This window comes from Centroberyx affinis, unplaced genomic scaffold, assembly GCF_046629955.1.
Source record: "Centroberyx affinis isolate AG114_WGS23_722 - 3 ecotype Tasmania unplaced genomic scaffold, CSIRO-AGI_Caff_v1 ptg003017l_1, whole genome shotgun sequence".
Classification (NCBI taxonomy): Eukaryota; Metazoa; Chordata; class Actinopteri; order Beryciformes; family Berycidae; genus Centroberyx; species Centroberyx affinis.
In genome coordinates, this window is record NW_027281114.1 from 296,181 (window position 1) to 319,055 (window position 22,875).

The 22,875-nt window shown below is 42.7% G+C and overlaps 1 protein-coding gene across 1 annotated transcript in view; it reads left to right on the top strand.

The window, feature by feature from the left end:
• Nucleotides 1–22,291, top strand: part of smg1 (SMG1 nonsense mediated mRNA decay associated PI3K related kinase) — an 81,128-nt gene extending 58,837 nt beyond the window's left edge. The window contains exons 44-64 of the mRNA XM_071537321.1: nucleotides 153–262; nucleotides 497–718; nucleotides 1,831–2,024; nucleotides 2,822–2,994; nucleotides 4,190–4,469; nucleotides 5,491–5,763; nucleotides 6,573–6,807; nucleotides 7,583–7,794; nucleotides 8,767–8,923; nucleotides 10,450–10,639; nucleotides 11,448–11,728; nucleotides 12,777–12,986; nucleotides 14,032–14,169; nucleotides 15,193–15,345; nucleotides 15,527–15,706; nucleotides 16,255–16,482; nucleotides 16,642–16,853; nucleotides 17,380–17,480; nucleotides 18,676–18,852; nucleotides 19,013–19,119; nucleotides 21,475–22,291. Of these exons, the coding sequence (XP_071393422.1) occupies nucleotides 153–262; nucleotides 497–718; nucleotides 1,831–2,024; nucleotides 2,822–2,994; nucleotides 4,190–4,469; nucleotides 5,491–5,763; nucleotides 6,573–6,807; nucleotides 7,583–7,794; nucleotides 8,767–8,923; nucleotides 10,450–10,639; nucleotides 11,448–11,728; nucleotides 12,777–12,986; nucleotides 14,032–14,169; nucleotides 15,193–15,345; nucleotides 15,527–15,706; nucleotides 16,255–16,482; nucleotides 16,642–16,853; nucleotides 17,380–17,480; nucleotides 18,676–18,852; nucleotides 19,013–19,119; nucleotides 21,475–21,552 (3,911 nt within the window). The 3' untranslated portion in view covers nucleotides 21,553–22,291. The remainder of the gene's footprint in view (nucleotides 1–152; nucleotides 263–496; nucleotides 719–1,830; nucleotides 2,025–2,821; nucleotides 2,995–4,189; nucleotides 4,470–5,490; nucleotides 5,764–6,572; nucleotides 6,808–7,582; nucleotides 7,795–8,766; nucleotides 8,924–10,449; nucleotides 10,640–11,447; nucleotides 11,729–12,776; nucleotides 12,987–14,031; nucleotides 14,170–15,192; nucleotides 15,346–15,526; nucleotides 15,707–16,254; nucleotides 16,483–16,641; nucleotides 16,854–17,379; nucleotides 17,481–18,675; nucleotides 18,853–19,012; nucleotides 19,120–21,474) is intronic.
• The last annotated feature ends 584 nt before the right edge of the window (nucleotides 22,292–22,875 follow it).

The window sequence follows — 22,875 nt, forward strand, 5'->3', positions numbered from 1 at the left end:
TTCAGCAGCAAGTAGTAATAGGATACATCAAAGAATGGGATAAAAGAAGAAGGCAAAGAGGTTTCACCGAATTGTTTTTTGCAAAAATGGAAGGCTGGTTTTCCTGGTTGAATTGCTTGAGTGTAGCTTTAACAGTGTATGTGCATCACCAGGGAAGAGCCTTCGGGTGCCAGAGAAGGTGCCATTCAGGATGACCCACAACATCGAGACCGCCCTGGGAGTCACCGGGGTGGAGGGCATCTTCAGGCTGTCTTGTGAACAGGTCAATGTCACATCAAGCACTACTGGGTCCCATATCACACTGCCTTTTTTTTAATGGAATATTGAATAAGTAATGTTTCCAGTGTATAAGAATGTCCGGTTAATTATTTGATGGTACTACTTCACTTTGGGAGATTCTGATTCTTAGTCTGTGCCCTTCACCCTGCTTTCTTTTGCCGCATCTTGCTGACGGTTGAGGCTGTGCTGAGTAAACAAGTCAGACGTGTTGTCTCAGGTGGTTCAGATGATGCGCCGGGGCAGAGAGACCCTGCTGACCCTGCTGGAGGCCTTCGTCTACGACCCGCTGGTGGATTGGACGGCCGGGGGGGAGGTGGGCTTCGCCGGGGCCGTGTACGGAGGAGGAGGAGGCCAGCAGGCTGACAGCAAGCAGAGCAAGCGGGAGATGGAGAGGGACATCACCCGCTCCCTCTTCTCCTCAAGGGTGGCTGAGATCAAGGTGAGGCATCGCAACTCAGGAGGCTAGGCCATAGGGTTAGACTGATGTATGGGTTTCAGTATTTTCCACAGGTTGACAATTGACTTGTCTACTTGTCTAAACCTATAGTGACAGCAGTGGAATCCAGTGGTGAACAGGGGCAGTATGCTAGTCTCTACATGCGAGTTTGGAGCAAATTGTAGAATTTCAAGATTCACTTTCGTTTTGACAACGGGCAACATGATGTGATATGCACATTAGGCACAGCGTTAGAGATTGATTTAGATCAATTTCTATACATTGACCAACTTTTTTTTGTATCACATATCTTTATTGGTTTTGAACATGGTACAACACTTTTCCAAACTGAGTTGGTTGCATCATTCAAGTCTCCCTCGAAACAACTCCCCTCCATCCCGCCCGCCCCCCCATGAACTCTGAGCCATTGGTATAGATAAAAACAACGATGATAGTTTACAAAATGATAATGGTAATAATGAACATAAATTACATATATACACATATATCCACATGCATAAATGCATACATATATGCCTGCATATCAATTTAAGAGAAAACATAAATGGATAAATAAATAAAAAAATTTAAAAAAGGGTGTACAGTCTCACTTGGTATACGTCAAATTTACGAAGTTAGGATATCAGGTCTTGATTCCAAAAATGTAAGAAATGAATCCCATATTTTATGAAAAATATGACTTTTTTGTTTGATTGTGTAAGTAAGCCTTTCAATCGCTATGCAAGAAGAAAGCTCATTAATCCAAAGATTCAAAGATGGACAGCAAACACTTTTCCAGTGTCTGGCAATAAGACGTTTCGCTTATATTAAGCAAAGGTTAACCAACTTACTTTCATGAGTTCTTAGGGCACACTGACCAACTTTATGAATTACTGTTATCAAATCTGACTCATAGGTGTATACAAATTCATACTATTTTGTATACAAATGTCCCTGAAAAGATCAACCAATACATGTATACAAATTCATACTATTTTGTATACAAATGTCCCTGAAAAGATCAAATGGAGTGCAATGCAGTTCATCACTGCACACTAAGGATCAGGAAGCAAAGTATCTGAATGTGATCAGTGGACCGTGTGGACCGTGTGCAGGTGAACTGGTTTAAGAACCGTGAGGAGATGCTGGCGGTGCTGCCCCAGGTGGAGGAGGCCGTGGAGGAGTACCTGGCCCTGCAGGAGCTGCTCTGCCAGGGGGAGAGGCTGCAGGCCAAGCTGCTGGAGGAGATCGCCTTCCTCGAGGGGGCCGAGAACCACCCTGACCACCTCATCCTCACCCTGGAGCAAAGGTCAGAGAGGGAAAAGGACCGGTCACCTCAAACCTTCATCTGCTGTTTTCTTTTAATTCTTTTTTCTCTTTTTCCGTTTGTGTGTTTTTTGTTTTCTTCTCATAGGACCATGTATTTTCATAGGTTCACACCAAGGTTATTATAGTTTTGCATTTTCATTTTCATTTTCGCATTTCGTTTTGACTTTTTGTTTTCAATTTCAGTTTAGTTTTAATTAGTTTTTAAAACGGGTTTGCTAGTTTAGTTTTTATTTTTTGAAAATGCTTAGTTTTAGTTTTTATTAGTTTCAGTGTTAGTTTTAGTCTTTTTTTGTAATATGGGGTATTTGGCAGGAGCGAGATTCAAAAATTCAAAATACTAGGCTTGTGTATGAAATAAATTGACAAAGACGAAAACTAAAGACATTTTCTCTATAATTTTAGTTTATTTTAGTTAGTTTTGTAAACACACAATACAGTTTCAGTTATCGTTTTTTGTAAAGCCTCGTTTTTATTTTTATTTCAGTTAATGAAAAAAAATTTCACACCTAGTTTTCGTTATTTCGTTAGTTTTCGTTAACGATAATAACCTTGGTTCACACACACACACATAGTGAGGTGTGATTTTGTTCATTAACACTTAGACGTTTAGACTATTCAATTAAACTCTAAAAAAAAAAGAATAAAAAAATGCAAATGCCCATCCCTACTAGGTAGACACTCTGGGTAGAAGACATTTCAATATATCTTAGGAAGCGCCATGAACAATGTGTGCCCCCTGCAGTCTGTGAACCTATCCGTCCACTCTCATCTCCATAGGTACTCTGAACACACCCAGCTGCAGTCTCGGCAGCGGACCGTGCAGGAGGCCATCCAGAGCAAGCTGTCTGACCTGGACCAGTGGATCTCCCAGTACCAGGCGGCCTTCTCCAGTCTGGAGGCCACCCAGCTGGCCAGCCTACTGCAGGACATCAGCAGCCCCATAGACCTGGGTTAGTTTGTTCGATAAATGGGTTTGTTTGGTTAAAGAGATAACATACACTGTTTTTAACCATCAATGACTTTGTGTCACGTGCCGTTGCTTCACAGTAAAAGCCTTCCAGTGCCGCTTCGTTGCTTCTACGTTTAGTTGTATTACTGATTTTTTCAGTCCCTTTTTATTTTGTTGTATAATAGAGAAAATGTGAATCAATATTATGCACTTATTTATACAGCAGTGAAGCAACCTGCACAGAAAAATAATTGCATTCTGCATGTTAATTATTTTACGTGGTAAAAGATGTACTGCTCCTGTAAGCCCTTTTCTTATTTATTTATTTATTTATTCTCTAGCCAAAACCCTTTTTCTTTTCTGTATAAATCAAAGTTAATGCATCAGTAACACAAAGATAAAAATGATCTAAAGGAAAAATATAAATCTATTGTCCTCAGTGTTGTGGGAGCTGCTTACAGCTCCCATCCACTTCTCCCAGAATGCCTGGAGAGAAAAATTGGAAGCTGAAGGGGTTTTAAGTACTTAAAGTAACTTAAGTAGTGCTACCAGCTTTTGTGCTACTAAGATTTTCAGTGGTCTAAGTCAGTGATTCTCAACCTTTTTCATACCAAGGACCGCAAATTCAGTCCACATTAGGGCCACGGACCCCCATTTGAAGAGATTTTGTCTCTCGGACCCAAATCTGAGACTATTTTTATTATTGTCAGATATGATTTTGTCCAGAATTCCAAGACTATCTGTATTGTAGGTAGAGAGATAACAGAGAAACTATGATCAAAACAGTCATTCTTCTCCATTCTATAACTGTGTTAACTTCTTGTAAATTAAATAATAGTGAAGTTTAACAATTCATCCATTTTCTGGGGACCCCCTGGAACCTCCTCAAGGACCCCTGGTGGTTGGACCCCACGTTGAGAACCACTGGTCTAAGTAGTGAAAAAAATTAGTCTGGAGCCCTGAAGTAAGCAGAAGTCATGTTAACACACCTAGATTTCTGCTCAGACTTTTGATTTTTTAGGGCATGTGACACCTTTCTTTCAGCTTTTTCAGGCTGTATTTCCAAAAGAAATGACATGGTGCAGTACAGTAGTGTAGAGTGGATAGAAACAGGGTTATTCGAGAAATCACGTTACTTAAAACCAAAAATGCCATCATCTTATCCTCTCTCTCTCCTTGTTCTCTACCACACTCAGGTCCCCCCAGCTACGTGCCAGCCACAGCCTTCCTGCAGAACGCCGGCCAGGCCCACCTGATCAGCCAGTGCGAGGGCCTGGAGGCGGAGGTGGGCTCCCTGCTGCAGCAGCGCCGCGGGGCCCTCCGAGGCTGCCTGGAGCAGCTGCACAGCTACGCCACGGTGGCTCTGCTGTACCCGCGGGCCACCCTGCTGCGCCACCGGGCACACCAGTGGAAGGCCTGGATGGAGGAAGTGCTGCAAGACATGACAGTGGAGCATTGCCAGCACATCTACAGACAGTCAGTAGCCATGCATGCTTTCGTTTCTGCCATTATGCAAAATATTACCATCCTGAAATAGGCTGAGCAGGTGAAGCTATGGCCCCTTGTTAACTTAAGCTATTAAATCCACTTTAAATCCACTTTACTTTTGGCTTTAAAAAAATGTCAAGCCTTAAGAAATGGTCTGAAATTACCACCCAGCATGCGCCAAATGTCTTCTTTGCCCTTTCTTAAACTTTGTCCCTGCTGGCCACCGTACACTCTCTCGGATCATGAGCCAATCAAAGCAAAACAATGGCTCCTGATTGGCTGCCTGTTGCACTCTCCTATAAACAGAAAAGGCTCTGCCCTAAGTGCATTATAACAATAACTATTTATTTACCTCTTTAGAAAGAAAATGCAGTAATATATTAATGGTATGAACATTTATAAGGTATGTAGTGATAGTAAACAGACTATTCCTGTTCCTATTACTGTTCCATTTCTATGAACGCAATGCAAATCCAAGACCAACACGCTGTTGAATGACCAAACAGACACCAATGAAGTTAATAAAACCGAAATGTTTTAACTGCTTCAACTCGTGTTCGGTACATTACGTATTTCTAAGGTAGGGTGTAAAAGATGGAACGAACAGTTAGTAGATTATTTATTCAATCTGTTAAGTGGAGAAAAAAATTTTGATATTATAATTGATATTATAATTGAAAATGTCAGGCAAACAGACGTCAGCAATTGTCGAACGTGAGAAAATATGCAGATACTGTAAAGGAATAGCTCACCCAAAAATGAAAATTGTATCATTATCAGTATGTCCATATAATACACAGTGAGTAAGATAAGAGACATATTGATTTTCTCTGTTTTTATTGTGTATTTCCACACTTCACAGGCACAAGTGATTTTGGCAAAAATAGACTTAGTAACCCTCCGTAGCGCAGTGGCTTTTGCTGTGCTTTATTTACAACCGTTTTTTGTCGCCCTCTAGTGGAAAATCGCATAATTGCACCTTTTTAAGAATCCTTTCCCCTCTCTCCAGGTACGAGGTGCTGTTCACCCCCCAGCCTCCCGCGGCCTCCTGCCAGTTCCTGTCCAGCGTGGAGATGGCCCTGCAGCACCAGGCGGCCGACACCAACGGGCGGGTGCTGCGCCAGGCCGAGCGGCTCAAGGCGGAGGGCACGACGGGGGCGGCCTGCGAGGAGCAGCTGCAGGAGATCGAGCGCTGCATCGCCGTCTTCCTGCGGGAGAACGGAGAGCCGGGCTCCCTCAGCCTGGCCGGCATCATCACCTCTGCCCTCTGCACACTCTGCAGGTCCGATGGAAATAGCTGCTTTACACTGCCTCGTTTACTCTGCCCACAAAAGAGAGAGAAAAAGGCTTATCGGTATAATAATTTGTGAGCCGAAAATGAGCACAGCACAGGGTGTCTGTGGGTCCTTTTAAAAAGCCTTGAAATAAATCATAGAATAAGGGTCACCAAGTTAAGGGTACTAACCCTTAATTAACAGTTAACTAATGTGTCTGGTAATCATTTACTAATGTGTTCATGTTAACTAAGGTATTAATTTCTACATTATTTAATAGTCATCTTTATAAACTATTAAAAATGTATAAATTAATACCTTAGTTAACATGAACACCATTAGTAAGTTATACATTAGTTAACTGTTAATTAAGGGTTAGTTAATGCTTAAAGCCTTATTTTTTTATTTTTTTATTGAACCTTTATTTAACCAGGCAGGTCAATTAAGCCCAAATTCTTATTTACAGTGACAGCCTAGGCCTTATTAAGCATTAACTAACCCTTATTAAGCATAAACTAACCCTTAACTTAGTGACCCTTATTGTAAAGTGTTACCCCTTAAAAGTATTAAAATGTGTTAAATCCAGTTATTAGAGGTCTTAACGTTTTTTTCACCATGTAATGACAGGTTTCATTGTGCTGCATGTCCATAATCCAGAACAGGGATCGTAGTACAATATGCATTCTATCTTCTTCACTAAACACAGCTGGACTTCATGTCCCTTTTTAAAAAATTCATTTCCTGGTGTCATTTTGACACATTTTAGAACGGTCCATTCGCAGTTATGTGTCAACGCAGAGTCGTGTTTGTGTCCCAGGCGTAATCTGGTGATGGAGGGGGCGGCGGCCAGCGCCGGAGAGCAGCTGGTGGACCTGACGTCTCGGGACGGGGCCTGGTTCCTGGAGGAGCTCTGCAGTATGAGCGGTAACGTCAGCGCCCTGGCAACCCTGCTGCAGCGCTGCCTGCTCCTACCCCACGACCTGGAGCTCCCCGCACCCACAGCTATTACCCAGGCGGTCTATCTGGCCAACGCCGTCTACACCTGCCTGCAGGTGGGTGCCGCACCGACCGCACTGTGAATTCAGTTACAGACGGAAGCAGAGCGTTCACTTGGTTGGATATGGGCTCGGGCCAAGAAGTAACAGGTCACATTTTTGCTGTTTTAGTGAAATAACTTTTTAAGGATGCAGGCTATACCATACATATTTGGATAGGTCTTTCCAAACGCTGTGATTTGGTATTACAGTTTAAAGCTTGGGTAAGCAACTTCAGAGGAATGAGAGCCACAGAGTCAGTCAAGTCAATTTTATTGTCCCAGATGGGCGATTTGTGCTGCAGCAAGTATAAAACACATGTCACAACATAAAACATATAGTATCACATAGAGTCATTAAGATGGAGTGACAAAGGTGACTCACACCACTGCACCAAAGTTCATTCCAAATCCAGGAGAATTGGCGCAAGTGTCCATTCATGCCCATACGGCTTACAATAAAATCATATACATCAACAACAGTCTTTATAAGACTGAACCATGTCATCGTCACAGGAGTAGTCAGTGACATCATCAAACGACAATACCTTGACTATATAAACAATACCTTGCCTATATAATGCATATAGATATACATATAGATATTCACCTCTGCTTGACTGAGCCCATATGACAAGCTTCTCAAACAAAAGTTTTCCATTTATTTAAATCTTGATAATGATCCACTTCTTGAATAAAATTTGAAAGTGAATTGAACCCAACCTCTATGTGTGTGTGTGTGTGTGTGTGGTTTTTATTTTTTTACACTTTTACAATCTCTCTATTCACTGTAGGAGCTGAACACCAACTTCCGTCAGATCATCTTCCCAGAGGCACTGCGCTGCATGTTGAAAGGGGAGCCCACGCTGGAGGCCATGCTGGCAGAGCTGGAGCAGCTGGTGGAGCAGAGCTCAGACGGTCTCGGGCTGCAGGGTTTGGCCGACAGCCTGCAGGCCGCCACGGGCCTCGACCCCGACGCCCATAACCACTGCCTCCACATCACCAGGTTGGCCTTTATTTATTTATTTATTTATTTATTTATTTATTCATGATTTATTTGATAGGGGCAGATACAATATACATAGACAAACTGAGAACAGCTATCCGATGCAAGTATCATAGTGTTTATAGCGGATGCTAATTTGCAACACCCGTCCCTAGAAAGGCTTTTGTGAGAATAAGAGAGTAAAACAGTAAGGTAAAAAAAAGGTAAACTAAGTACAAGAAGATACCATAAAACACACATTTAGTAGTAACATAACTGCAGAAAACTAGACATAGGGACAACATGCCACAGGGACAACATGCTCGTTAGCTGTGTATAGGCGCTAATGAATTTACACACTTTGGGAGCAGACAAGTGTGTAGTCACAGATAATTTTCATTTTTGGGTGAACTATTCCTTTAACACTAAGGCAAGTCTGTCATATGATAGACTAATCTGCTTCAGCGACCCACACATGGTCATTGGCTGTTCAGCAGCTTACAAGTCAGCCTGTGTGTGTTGTAGGCTGGAGCTTAATAGTTGAATAGTCATTCTGAATTTTTTTTTTTTTTTTTTTTTTTTTTTTTAATGAATGAACAGACATTTAACCAAACCAATCCTGCAGAGATCAGATAACTACAGACAAATGATGCTAAAATAAGTGATTACACTTTATCAAATATCTGCTGTAATTACTTCACCTGAGATGAAAAGGTTTTACCACATGTAAATGGAAAGGAGAGTGCAACACATTCAGTTTCTGTGATTTGTGCATTGAATTCTACTTGTCATGCATTTGATCAAATATACACTTGAGCATGGGCTTGGACTGATTGCAAACAATGCTGGTAAACATAGGAGAAAATACATGCAGCTCAAGAAGGGCTTTTAATGCCATTGTGCAGTTTGGAAAATGGGTTTGTCTGATATTAGTATATGTATCAAACACTGGCATGGCTAATGCTTTAACTGGCATTTGTTTTGCGTGCTCAGGATGCTGCGGGCCCAGTACTCTGAGCTGATCCAGCCTCGCAGCATGGACGGGCCGGGCCAGGACACGCCCAAGATGTCCGCTGGCCAGATGCTCCTGGTGGCGTTCGACGGCATGTTCGCCCAGCTAGAGACGGCCTTCGGACAGCTCACTGAGAAGGTAGCGCCCGCTTTTTTTTCCTTAAAGTGTAGTAAAACTAACAATAGGCCTTGGGTTACAATAGGCCAAGACAGATTTTTTTTTTTTTTTCATTTTAGTTTTTAATTGAGTTCAACATTTATAAACATGTAAAACCAACAGCTGAACATGTACACAAACAAAAAGAGAAAGAAAAGAAAAAAAAAATGGGGTTTTTGGGAGTTACATTCTCAGTAGTCTGCCCATTCTCACAGTTTCATCCACTAAATCAGTTGTCTTCGTTGCTGCTTTGGGTCCTGAATAATGTCCATTTCTCCCACTTTTCTTCCAGCTGTGCTTCATGCAATCTCAAACGATATGTCAGTTTTTCCATTATGTAGATTTCCTCTACTATCTCTATCCATTGTTCCTGAGTAGGGGGATCCACTTCACCCCATTTCCTTGTGATAGCTTTTTTACTAGCTATTAACAATATTTTGACCAGATACCTATCCCTTATTTGTACATTTTCTTCAGTAAGATTACACAAATAGAGTACCATGTAGCTCATAGGGATATCACATCATAGTATCTTTTGCAAAACTTTGTATACCATTTTCCAAAACATTTTTTGTGGCATTTCCAAAATATATGAGTGATCTGCATCTAATGCTCCACATTCTCTCCAGCATGGTAGATTTATGTTTGAATATTTACTCTTGACCTTGGGCGTGACAAAAAAAACGAATACAATTTTTCCAAGAGAATTCCCTCCATATCCGTGAATTGGTGGATGTTTGGTATATTTTCCACATGTTTGGCCAATCATCATCTGAAATTTTTATGCTGAACTCTGATTCCCATTTTTCCTTTATATATTTAGTCGAATACTTATTTGTCATCAATGCTTGATATAGTGCATATTAGGGCTGGGCGATATATCGATATTATATCGATATCGTGATATGAGACTAGATATCGTCTTAGATTTTGGATATGGTAATATCCTGATATGGCATAAGTGTCTTTTCCTGGTTTTAAAGGCTGCATTACAGTAAAGTGATGTCATTTTCTGAACTTACCAGACTGTTCTAAAACAGGGAAGGAAACCCTGTCTTTGCATTTTATTTTGATCACAGTCTTGTTTTAATGAAAGTGCTTGTGACATCTCACATGTGGCTTTGACTTACAACTGAACATTTAGCCTACTTTGTAGAAAATACCGAGATATATATCCTGTATCGCCATTCAGCCTAAAAATACCGAGATATGATTTTTGGTCCATATCGCCCAGCCCTAGTGCAGATATAATTCTAATTTCCTAGACAGATTTTTATATAGGCCCTGAACCTAGCTGAATAACACAAGGGATAGTTACATTACATCTTGTCTTGTGGCAAATGTTTAGTGTTTGTACACTGATTCTCCTGACCCATCTGCAAATGAGAGACCTTCTCTGTGATTCCGTGGTTGAATACAAGTTTTTTTTTAAGGGAATACAACATATAAAACTCACCTGTCCTTTCCCTATTTTTCCCCACGCTCCCCGTCTCCTCCGGCCGGTCAAGCTGAGTTCTCTGGAGGTGTCGTCAGCCTGGAGGAAGGTGGACGTCCTGCGGGAGGCTCGGGCCGCCCAGCTCCACTTCTTCGACAGCCTAGCCCAGCGGCAGCTCCTGGACGAGGTCTTCTTCATCAAGAGGCTGCAGACCATCAGGGATTTCTTCAGACTCTGCACCTCATTTGCGCAGACGCTCTCCGGTAAGAGCTCTCCACCACTTACCACACAGGCACTAAGGCTAGGGCGCCCAAACTGTGGCCCGCGGGCCATTTTGGCCCACGAAGACGTTTGGTTTGGTGACAGAGGGGGGTCAGAAATATGAGATAATTTAGAATAAAATAGAATAATAATTTAGAATAGATAAAAACTTTGTATAAACACAACAGTATATTATTCAAATGACAAAAATACTTTAATATATTTTGTTTGATTATAAACAAATATGTAATGACCATAAAGTTGGGGTGTCTGTATTGATATTTTTCCCAATCATGGACTAGCTATCAATGGAAGTGAACTGGCATCTGGTTATCAGTCCATATTTTCATTGGTGTCCTTGCAACACTTAGACACTTTCAGTTGCTCTTGGAAGGGGAAGGGGAGTCCGTTATTCAAAATATCGAGGATTTGTTTTGTGTGTGATATTATAAATAATTTCAAGGCTTGAGTACATGTGATATCAACAGATAAACTTAAATCGAATATAGTTATTTGCCCCTCATGGCCAAGACAAATGTAGCACTGGTCCAGTTAACTAACACATCTGGCATATACTTCTCATTAATTCGTCAATTGGTCATCGAAGCAAAATCATGAACAGAAAATCATGTTTCTGTTCTGTGAAATTTCTGTTGTCATTTGTTTAAATTGCTGGTTTAAAAAAACATTAAAAAAAATGGTTTGATCTCTGACATATTATACATATCACGTATTAGTGTTGAGGAAATTCCCTAGTATCCTATTTTAGCCGGTTGTCTGACCAGTATTCGATGAACCCTCCGTGCTCAGGTACTTGTCCCCCAGCTGAGGACCCGTCCCCTTCCAACGGGCCGGTGGGTCTGGGGAAGCCGCTGTACCGGGGCCCCGGAGCGACGGGGCCGGGCGTGGCGGTCGTCAGCGAGGACCAGATGACCCGGCCCATCAAGGCTTTCACGGCGGAGTTCGTTCGTCAGATGCTGATGGGTCTGCCCAGCCAGGCCCTCGGTCTGGCCCTCTGCAGCACCCTGTCGGCCCTCGGCCTCGACCTCGTCGCCCAGGTGGAGGCCAAAGACTTTGGAGCCGAGAGCAAGGTAAGACCACTGTGTGTGTGTGTGTGTGTGTGTTATACATAAGAATGTGGGCTTTTTTCACATCTGGTTTCACTCAATTTTATTTGGGTGAGTAAGGGGTGACCCTGAAGAGAAACAACAGGTAGGGTGCATTGGTATAACATTGTGCTATATGAAGGAAGTAACTTTTTGGCAGTGGTGGAAGAAGTACTGAGATCTTTTACTTAAGTAAAAGTAGCAATACAACAATGTAAAGATACTCCATTACAAGTAAAAGTCCTGCATTCAAAATCTTACTTAAGTAAAAGTACATAAGTGTTGGCAGCAAAATGTACTTAGAGTATCAAAGTAAACATACTCATTATGCAAACTGTCCCCATTTAGAGAGTTATATTTTTCATAAATTATTGGGATATTAATACTGATTTATTTACATACATGTACATGTAAGCAGCATTTTAAAGTTGTCAACATGAAGCTAATCTTAACAATTTAGCTATACTTTTGGGTAGTCTAATCTATAACAATGCTATTTTAGAGTTATTTTATAAAGATGATCAAATGTTTTAAATATAAAATATTGTTCTGAAAAGTAACTAGTAACTATAGCTGTGAAATAAATGTAATGGAGTAAAAAAGTACAGTATTTCCCTCTAAAATGTAGTGGAGTATAAGTACAAAGTAGCATAAAATGGAAATACTCAAGTACAATTTTGAGGTACTTGTACTTTACTTAAGTACAGTACTTGAGTAAATGTACTTAGTTACTTTCCACCACTGCTTTTTGGTCACAGCTTGTATAGGCGTGTATTCAACAGGGTATACATGGGTCCTTAAAAAGTCTCACTTTAAGGTGGGCCAGGTAGCATTAAAAAGCCTCAAATTAGGCTTTCTGAAACCTGCACTTGATACCCCGTTCAAGTGGAAACCATATTTCCATATTTCCAATTGATTTACTTATCTGTGGAAGTAGTTTGTAGAATAGAAGACTGATTGACAAGCTCACTACTTGCCAGACTAAGCAGCATTTGAATCTGACCCTGAAACACTGTCTGTCCCGGCTCTGAAGGTGTCCCTGGACGAGCTTTGTAAGAAGGCAGTGGAACAGAGCCTGGCGTCGGGCCGGGTCTCCCAGCTGCTGCTGAACCGCGCCACAGTGCTGGCCTCCTCCTACGACACCGCCTGGAAGAAAGTGGACCTGCTGAGGAGGCTGGACTCCAACCTGGAAGCTGCCAAGGTCAGCCTGCAGAGGAGCCAGCTGCACATCGCCATGTTCCAGGTACTCATAAATGACTGTGTGCTGACGCCTTTAACCGGCCAATCAGTGGATCATACGCCGCATTGACATCATATCGGTAGAAGTGGACGAATGGGATGACATCTCATTGCTGCAACTTGGAAGTTTGCATGTTCAACTTGTTGGAATGCCCACATTCAATATCATTTTTATTATGAATTTGGAATCAACCAGAAAAGAACTGCAGCAGATTGCCTGTTGCTTGCTTTTCATAAGTAGAGTTGATTGTGTTAGTCCGAATAAAACAGATTTTCTATTTTTATTACCTTGGGCTGCCATGTTCTCTGCCTGTGTTGACACACTTCTGCAATTTATGACTCTTAAATTAAATGGGAGATTGGAGCCCGCAGAAAAAAAATCCCACATGTCCTACTTCTCTTCTTCCTCCTCTCTCTTCCCTACTGCTCTGGAGCAAGGTTATTATAGTTTTGCATTTTTCATTAGGTTTTATTTTTATTTCGTTTTGACTTTTTGTTTTCAATTTCAGTTTAGTTTTAATTCGTTTTTAAAGCGGGTTTGCTAGTTTGGTTTTTATTTTTTGAAAATGCTTAGTTTTAGTTTCGTTTTTATTAGTTTCAGTGTTAGTTTTAGTCGTTTTTTGTAATATGGGGTATTTGTCGGGCGAGATTCAAAAATTCAAAATACTAGGCTTATGTATGAAATAAATTGACAAAGACGAAAACTAAAGACATTTTCTCTATAATTTTAGTTTTAGTTAGTTTTATAAACACAAAATACAGTTTCAGTTAGTTATCAGTTTTTTGTAAAGCCTTGTTTTTATTTTTATTAAATGTTTTTTCACACCTAGTTTTCGTTATTTCATTAGTTTTCGTTAACGATAATAACCTTGCTCTGGAAGCTGGTGTGAATTTTTTTTTTCCCCTGTCGACTGCTCACATTTACGGTAAATCTGACACGATATGAATGTGGCAATAATCCAGCCACAAATAAATTACCGCCTCATTAAAGCCTTAATCTGGAACACTGACTTTCTATGTGTGTCTATGTGTGTGTGTCCATCCTCCAGTGGCAGCACGAGGATGTTCTGGGACCCAGTAATCAGCCGCTGAGCGTCAGTCTTCCTCCTCGCTCCATCATTCTCAGCAATATGAAGAAGAAGCTGTACAAGCTGAGTCAGGATGAGGCCGCCATCGCAGCCGTTCAGGTCAGCATCACGTCACATACGCCACCTGGTGGTCGCTTTAATCCAAACACCCTTATAACACTGTGAGTGCATGCGTTTTAGTATGGGAGTGGAACCCCTAACCCTGGGGATATTAGTGCTTATGGTGTGCTATTGTTTGCGATTCAAATAGGGAAATGTGTTTGGAGACGGCGCTTTGATGCACACAGTCTGTTGCTCCTATGATGTTTGCGATTTACATCCAACCAAGTGTGAATGAGAGAAGGAGAGGTAGACAAAAATCACTTTCAAAAAAACAAATCGCAATTATTTTTGCAATTTTCACCCATTCCCACAATTTTATCGTAAAAAAACACACAAAAAATCAGGAATTGCATTGCAAGCCACTGCAAAATCAAGCATTTTGGGCCGCAATGATTAGAAAACAGCTGGTCTGTTCTACTGCAGAATATGGGAATTTGATATATGATAATCCTCAGGGCTTCTCCAATAACAGCAAATGCGCCATTGTCGGGTTTGGCTGTGCACTCGTGGGTCTTTATATCATAATTCATCACTTTAATCAATCATTTCCAATTGAATAGAATTCCCTATGAATTTGTTCATATAGGTCTACCTTTTTTAACATGGTTAAACAAATGGTCTGAACACATTTTGTTAATATGAGGTCTGTAATTACTTTAAGTGACTTTGCATGAAGAATAAAAGTTTCTAAGTAGAAACCTTCTCAGCGTATCGGCCCTCACACTCATGTTTCCCAAGCTGGCTGGTCTGTGATCTCTTTATACCAGTTTTGGTCTATCACTTTCTGTGTGGAGAAGATTTCCCACCAGGGACCATACCCACTAGCACAATGTAATAGGCCGAATCTACAGTGTCTCAATTAGGGGATTGAGAAAATGGGACGCTCCAATCTCTGTTGCAGCTTCACTTGATGATTGAGGCTGCTAAGACAGCTCGATTTTTATCTTGCCTGATGTAGCTTTAAATTTATCACCAACCAACCAAGTCCGTGTCCTGTGTTTGATTGCTGGATGTCCTCAGGAAAAGCTGGCGTCCCTGGAAGCGAGCATCGAGCAGCGTCTGAAGTGGGCCGGGGGGGCCAACCCGGCACTGGCCCCCGTCCTGCAGGACTTTGAGATGACCATCGGAGAGAGACGGGCAATGGTGGCCAGGGAAAACCAGCGCACCAGCCAGGTATGAGCACATCACTAACATTACTGAAAGTTTCTGAGAGAGCATTTGTAAAAATTAAAGTGACTTGGATTAGGAGAGCAAACTCTGGCCGGTGTATTCCAGACTTCACCAGCTACTTACACTAATTTACCAGCCTTTTGTTTGGTAGAGAAAGTGATGGACTACTGCCGTCTTTCTCCAGGTCACCTTCTTGTGCTCCACCATCCTGAACTTCGAAGGGCTTCGGACTCGGTCCCCTGAGGCCCTCAACATGGACGCGGCTCTGTTCGAGCTGCTGAAGCGTTGCCAGCAGACCTGTTCCTATGCCGCCCAATTCAGCAGCACAGTGTCACCGCTGGAGCTTCAGCTACTGCACAGACTGGTGGGTTTGACCTCTGACCTCTCACAGTTAGGTACAGAGCCTACACTCCTGTCCAAAAACATGAGAAGTTACTTTTGGGAGGCAACTATATAGACTCTTTATATACCCACGTAAAATCATGCCTTTAAAATATGTCTTAAGGTACAGAAATCATCACGTTTGGGACACAGCCTTAAGTAATAAACTACTGTTGTCTAAAGAAAACAGAAAAGGTAGCTTTCATTTACCTGGTTCCATAAATACTCAGTGGGGGCTTGGACCGACTGGATGCAGTAAAAGTAAAAGAGTAGGGAAATGTAACTTTGACAAAGTAACTAATAACTGATTACATAAACGCGTTAGGTTAGTCGTTACCACAAAAAAGTAATCTGATTACTGTAACGCGTTACCCCCAACACTGATCACAATGCACTCATAATGTGCTTAATATGCCAAGTAGCAAGTGTTACCTAATATTCATAGATGAGCCTATTCAGAAAACATTAGCATATCATATGGAGTTTCCAGATGAGGCCGGTAAAACCCTCCTCTCCCCTGAACCACCCCAGAGCCCGGTGCTGGACCTGCCCATCGGCAGCCCTGATTGGCTGGCCTGTGCCCAGAAGCAGCTGGAGGAGGAGCTGAGCGTCCAGCGGGGGGCGCAGGAGGACAGGGAGCAGCAGCTGGAGTCTTGCGGAGAGACATTGCAGCTCCTGGTGGACTCCATCAAGACCATCCTGTCTAACCACAACCGCCAGCTGGCTGATGTCAAGCACCTGCTGAGAGCCATGGCCAAGGTAGGCCGGACACCGAAGGTCCAGCTACCACACACACATATGCTCTGCTGGCTAATACCTGGATACTAAAGATCCAGGTGTCCAGTGTTTGTGTTAGTGTTTATCCTGTTTTAGCTGTAACCCAGGAGTCCGTCCCGCTGTGTGTGCCCTCTCCTACAGGACGAGGAGGCGGCGGTGGCGGAGGGCGAGGAGATGGCATACGAGGGCAGCGTGCGTCACTTCCTGCTGGAGTACAAAGCGTGGCAGGACAACATCCAGCTGGTCCTGTTCACGGTGGTCCAGGCCAGCGGGCAGCCTCGCAGCCAGGAGCAGCTGGACCTGCTACAGGAGATCCCCGCCACCCTGAAGGAGCTGCACTCCCAGAGCCAGAGGTACTGATACACACACACACTCTCATCCACACACACACACTTATACGTTTTTAAATTATCCTTTATTAATCAGGTATCCTAATTGAGATCCAGAGAGACCTGAGAATAAAAAAAAAATTTAAAAAAAATACACAATATAGTATAGTGGCAGAAACCAAGTAACCTGTGATCTGGTATCATAATTGCTGGATTTAAAAGGCAGTAGAGATGTGAGGTAAAAGGAGCCTTATAGATAAATGTAATGCAATACATTTCCCTTCTCATTGTTAAAGAAGACCAGCCAACGTTTTGTCATAAATCACAATGGTTAAGTGTGAATTTTATCTCCTGTACCTACATCCAGTGGCTTCAGAGTAGAGGCAAAATGTCTCCATAATCAGAAATGAACAGACATGAATATGGATTGTAGGAAATTTTTGGGGTTTTCCACACTGGTTAACATAGCGTCATTTCCATATTTCATCTGCTCCTGTATAAATTGTGTGTGTCTGTGTCTGTGTGTGTGTGTGTGTGTCTCTCCATACAGTGTGTATAATGGGCTGGTGGGCTTTGCCTCCCCGCTGGTGACTGACAGAGACAGTGAATGTGCCAGTCCTGTTTCTACAGCACAGACGAGCTTTGCAGCAGGTATGGACTTCCTGGACTGTACATGAGTCCTACTCGCTAAGGTTGGGGCGATTATCTCCATACATTACTGGGATATAGGATTTTATCAGCGTTTTCCATTAATAGGCTCATCTGTGGCGGACTGTCACAATATCAGTTTCTGGTGATAAGGAGTAATTCTTAGCATGATAACTGAAACTTTTGCTTACTGGTCCTTTCATTCTCTCTTAAATGGAACGTCCATGTTTTAGTCAGACAGATGAGGTTGTTATAATATTATTACTCAGTTATGAAAGTACTAGGTAACACCATCAAAAATGTACTGCCAAGTAAAGACAAGCTTGATACTTCAATATTACACTGATTTTACTCTGTAGATGCTTTATTCCTTGGTTCATTAGGGTGATGAGGTAGTTACATTACCTATTATGAAAGTACTAGGTAACACCATGAAAACTGTACAGCCAAGTAAAGTCAGGCATGATAGTAGTAGTTACTCTATTCCTTGGTTCAATAGCGTTATGAGGTAGTTACCACATCTCTTTAAACAGAGCATCAAACAGCTATAAAATATGGTGAAATCGAGAGATAAGTATTGTCAAAAAGATTGATTGATAGGAAGTCCAGCCAATGACAACAGTTTCATTGTGAAAGGCAGCATATAATTGGCTTGGATACAGACAGAGGGCAGATCATTGGCCGAGAGCAAACGGCTCCGGCTCCAGGCCCCATAAGATTATAGGACTTCAAATACAAGCTGACACCAACCTGAAGTTACAAACTGATCCCCTGTCAGACAGAACTCTGACAGAAATCCCAGGAGCCGTAGCTGAAACGAAAATGAAGCGCTGAAACTTTGTGAAGAGTGTAGCTTGACATGTAAAATTTTATTTCATTATGCGTAACCATTAATCAGACCAATACAAATATGAAGTCACAAGCATTACATGTTTATATCCCCGAAATGTGAGTTTTGGGGATATTTTTATATCTTACCTTAACCCCAACTCTACGAACCCTAACCCAGACACTGAATATCTAGAAACTACTCTTCACACTATTGAGTATCAGTGGACTTTTTAGTGAAACGTTTTAGTCACTTGATATGAAGTGGAGTATCAGCATCTGCCTATCCAAATAGACTGTGTTGCTCAAAGATCTTTGTGTATTGGAATAAGTGTCATCTCTCATGTGGTGCTGTCCGGTTGGCTTCCAGCTGTCCGATGCAGCGGGGTGAAGACCCAGCCGGACTCCATGTCCCAGAACGCACGGAAGGCCCTGCCTCGTAACCTCGGCACCCCCGCCGACACCCCGCCCAGCACGCTGCTGATGACCAGCAAAGGCCTGCACCCCAGTCCCAAGAGGGCTGTGCGAGACCCCAAAACAGGACGAGGTACCGCCCGCCTCTGCACTCACTGCCCTTACGCTGCCTTCTGGAAATGTTGGAAAGTCACAAAATACATTGCACTCGCAGCATAAATCTGCAAGTGTAATGTGTTTTAGTGAAATCAAAGTGCCGATGCCGTCAACCTGATGTGGTTGTTGTATTGCAGCCGTCCAGGAGAGGAACTCCTATGCTGTCAGTGTGTGGAAGAGAGTGAAAGCAAAGCTGGAGGGCAGAGACGTTGACCCTAACAGGAGGATGAGCGTCACTGAGCAGGTAACACACACTTTCTCTCTCTCACACACACACACACACACACACACGCATGTCTGTGTCTTTGACATATCATTTAAAGACAGAATTTCAACTGCATCTGGCAAGATTTTTATATTTAAATCCAACCATTTTATCAGCCTAAAAGTGTGCTCTTCTTTAACAGAGAAGAGCATCCCATCCCATCCCCCAAAATTCTCGTGTCAGTATGGTCACTGGTGGGAAATCTTCTCCCCACAGGAAGTGACAAATCCAAACTTGAGAGTGAAATCCAAAACAGCAGTGAGCAAGTGCAGAGAATGCTGGGCTCACCAACGCTAGATCTTGTCTTCTCTGGTCCTTTTAGTATAAAGCATCACAGGCAGGCCAGAGCTACGTGAAGTTTACTGACATCACCCAAAAGAATTCTGGCTATTGTAGTTGAAATTTTTCAGAAGGTAACCTCTTACTGCCAGTTAGGGCCACTGCCACGTGAAGTTGCTGAGTGTAGCTTTGAAGAGCTTTTGTTGAACTTTGTGGCTTTTCAGGGAACTTTGACGATAACCTTTCTGATTCCAAATGTGTGTGTGATGTCTAGAGATGCACCGATTGCAATTTTCTTGGCCGATTCCGATTTCCGATTTTTTAAAAGTCTGACCTGCCGATTCCGATTTTGGCCGATTCCGATTTTCTTTCTAAGAACTATAATTGACAGCACACACAAACATTTTTGTAACTTTTCTTTAATGGAAAATTAAAATTCAATTGTATGTTCATAATAAAACATTGACTATTAATAACTTACATTTTCTCCAAAACTGCACCAGGTTACAGGACCTTCTCTCACTCTCACTCAAACAAATCTCAAAATAAAAAAGTGCTCCAGGTTACTGGACAGAGCTTTTTTGAACAAATAAAATCCAAATGAAAATGAATTGCAGTATATCCCACTTTATACTTTCCCAAAAGAAAACAGGTGCAACAGATCTATATAACAACACACGGACTATTACTATTATGGACTATTATACAACAGGTAGTTCCGACCAAGCAATCTGATAGATCAACTAGACATTTAGAACGTGATCAAATCAGCATGACAGCACACCTAGCCGCGCTCATCACTAAATATTACTCCACCATATTATCATACAATATATTTAAATATAACGCTACGCTAACTCTGTTCAGCCTTGATGTTACCAGACGCTCTGCCATCCATCAGCTGTGCCGGTGAGTCGGTGACACGGCGCTACTAGCTTAAAAATACATGTGAAGTTCGCGGACATAGTAGCTAAATCTGTCCATGGAAAAATTATTTTTTTCAGCAGATATCTTAGTTACAACAAGATTGAGCTAGCAAGGCAGTTTTGTGTTTATATGTGTGGTATTTATTCAGTTTGGGAAATCCCGCGATCTCTAGAAAGCATTAGCTCAAGTTGGCTGGCTGACTCAACAGGGACTAGAAATCGTCTCTGTTGCTAGGTCGTTACTAAGGCTCCGCCTACTTGCTGGAGTAGTAAACTAGGTTCCATTACATAGGAGTCTACTGACGTGACTGATTGTTTTCCAGTTATTAGTCAGACCCCATGTATTTCCAGGGAAACGGAGATAACACTAGCAAAACGTTTTTTATTTTGAGAGCGAATTGCCCCACAATATGAATACATTTTGTTTGTATCTTTTATTTTGTTGGTAACTGTTGTATAATCGCAATATTACACTCGAGGGTGTGCGTTACCGTCATTATTGGCACGACAGTGATGCGGTCCGTAAGCATCACGGTAACGCACACCCTCTCGTGTAATATTGCTTAATTACAGCGGAGTTTTTACCGTTGTCTTAAATTTGACCGGCACAGAATCGGATATATGAGACTGATCGGCCGGTCACCGGTCATGGCCGATCAGCTGAAAACCGGCCGATTCCGGTCACCGGCCGATCGATCGGTGCATCTCTAGTGATGTCGGTTCTTGTTAAATCAGTGGTTCTCAACGTGGGGTCCAGGGACCACCAGGGGTCATTGAGGGGGTTCCAGGGGGTCTCCAGCAAATTGATGAAATGTTAAACTTTATTACACCATTATTTAATTTACAAGAAGTTAACACAATTAGAGAATGTATAACAATGACTATTTTGATCATAGTTTCTCTGTTATCTCTCTACAATACAGATGGAATTCTGGACAAAATCATATCTAACAATAAAAATGTTGTCAGATTTGGGTTCAAGAGACAAAATCTCATCAAGTAGGGGTCCGTGGCTCTAATGTGGACTAAATTAGGGGTCCTTGATATGAAAGAGGTTGAGAATCACTGTGTTAAATGACCCGTGGCCTCACGGAGCTGAACCAAGTGTGTCCCGATGTTTCCTCTCTAGGTGGACTTTGTCATCAAAGAGGCCACCAACATGGACAACCTGGCCCAGCTGTACGAGGGCTGGACGGCCTGGGTGTGAACACTACGGCGCTTCGTCTCTTTGGTCCAGCAAAGGCTTGGAGATCCACCAGAATCCAGCGGGTCTGGGGGCGTCGGAGCGGCAGCACCGGGCCACACTGGGGGGAGGAAAAGGGGGGGGGGAGCGGATGCTTAGCCCACCCCCCCTCCGAACTCCTGGGACACCCGACCTGGGGGGGGGCAGCAACCTTGTAGCAACCGCTGCAACCACACTCCCCCAACCCATCGGCGATCCAGCTAACACAACGCTCTGCGGGGTCTGCGGCCCCCGTCTCCTTTCAGGGGGGGGTTTAAAATGGGTGAAGCTGCCCCGAGACGGGGGGAGGGGGGGGGCGAGGGAACGTCACAGCGATGAAGGCCTCCTCCACCATCGGCTTTGAGATGCCTTCCCCCCTCACCTGCACCACCCAACTACCGAGCTCCACCCATAAAAAAAAAAAAAAATCACTGCGTCCTGTTGAGCGAACTAAACTCCATCGCGAGGCAGAATATAGTCAGAAGTGAGTGACTTTGCCCTCTGAAGCACACAGCTGGTTCATGAAAACAAGCTGCTGGTTGGACTTCACCACGGGACAAAAAAAAAAAAAGGCTTAAGATGGATGGGTTCACTCCTGTTTTACTCAAATCTTTTCCTTAATCGTAACGGTGATTCTGATTGGCCAGTGGCAGATCTGCGGGGTAAGCTGATTTTGGGCAGGTGTGACGTGGGCATGGGGGGTAGCTGAATGGACTCCCACCTGAAGCCTGCAATAAAAATGATTTAAACGGGGGGGGCGGGGGGGGGGGACGGTGTAAACGAGACTTTATTTCTCCTCTGAAACATATATCATAAAAACACTCTCGCACATATCTCTCGAACGAATGTGCGTCATCCAAATTTTGCCGGAAGAAAAAAAAAAAAAAAAAGGAACGTCAAGTGGAGATGGTTTTTTTTTTTTCCCCAGGAAGATTCACTGTGGGGGGTTTTTTTGCGGTTAAAGTCGAAGCCTCCCCGTCATCTGAAATTATTTTTTAGGGTTGATTTGTGGGCTGAGAAAGGACAAAGTAAGATGTCAGAATTCAGAGGGGTGACATCTTTGACGCAAGGAAAAAAAAAAACCTATTTCTGATCCCTTTTCTTCAATGTGCATCTTTAATCTGTGTTGTGTATCGTAACTTTTTCTCCCGACCCCTTCTTTAAAAAGAGCCTTAGGAGTAGATCGCTGCCTTTTTTGACTTGCCTTGTCAGAAGCTGTCGCCTTCCTGATATGTATTCACACCCCACCCCTAATGCTTGCGTTTTATTGATGTTGACCTTCTAGTTTTACATTTTTAGTGGGAGAAA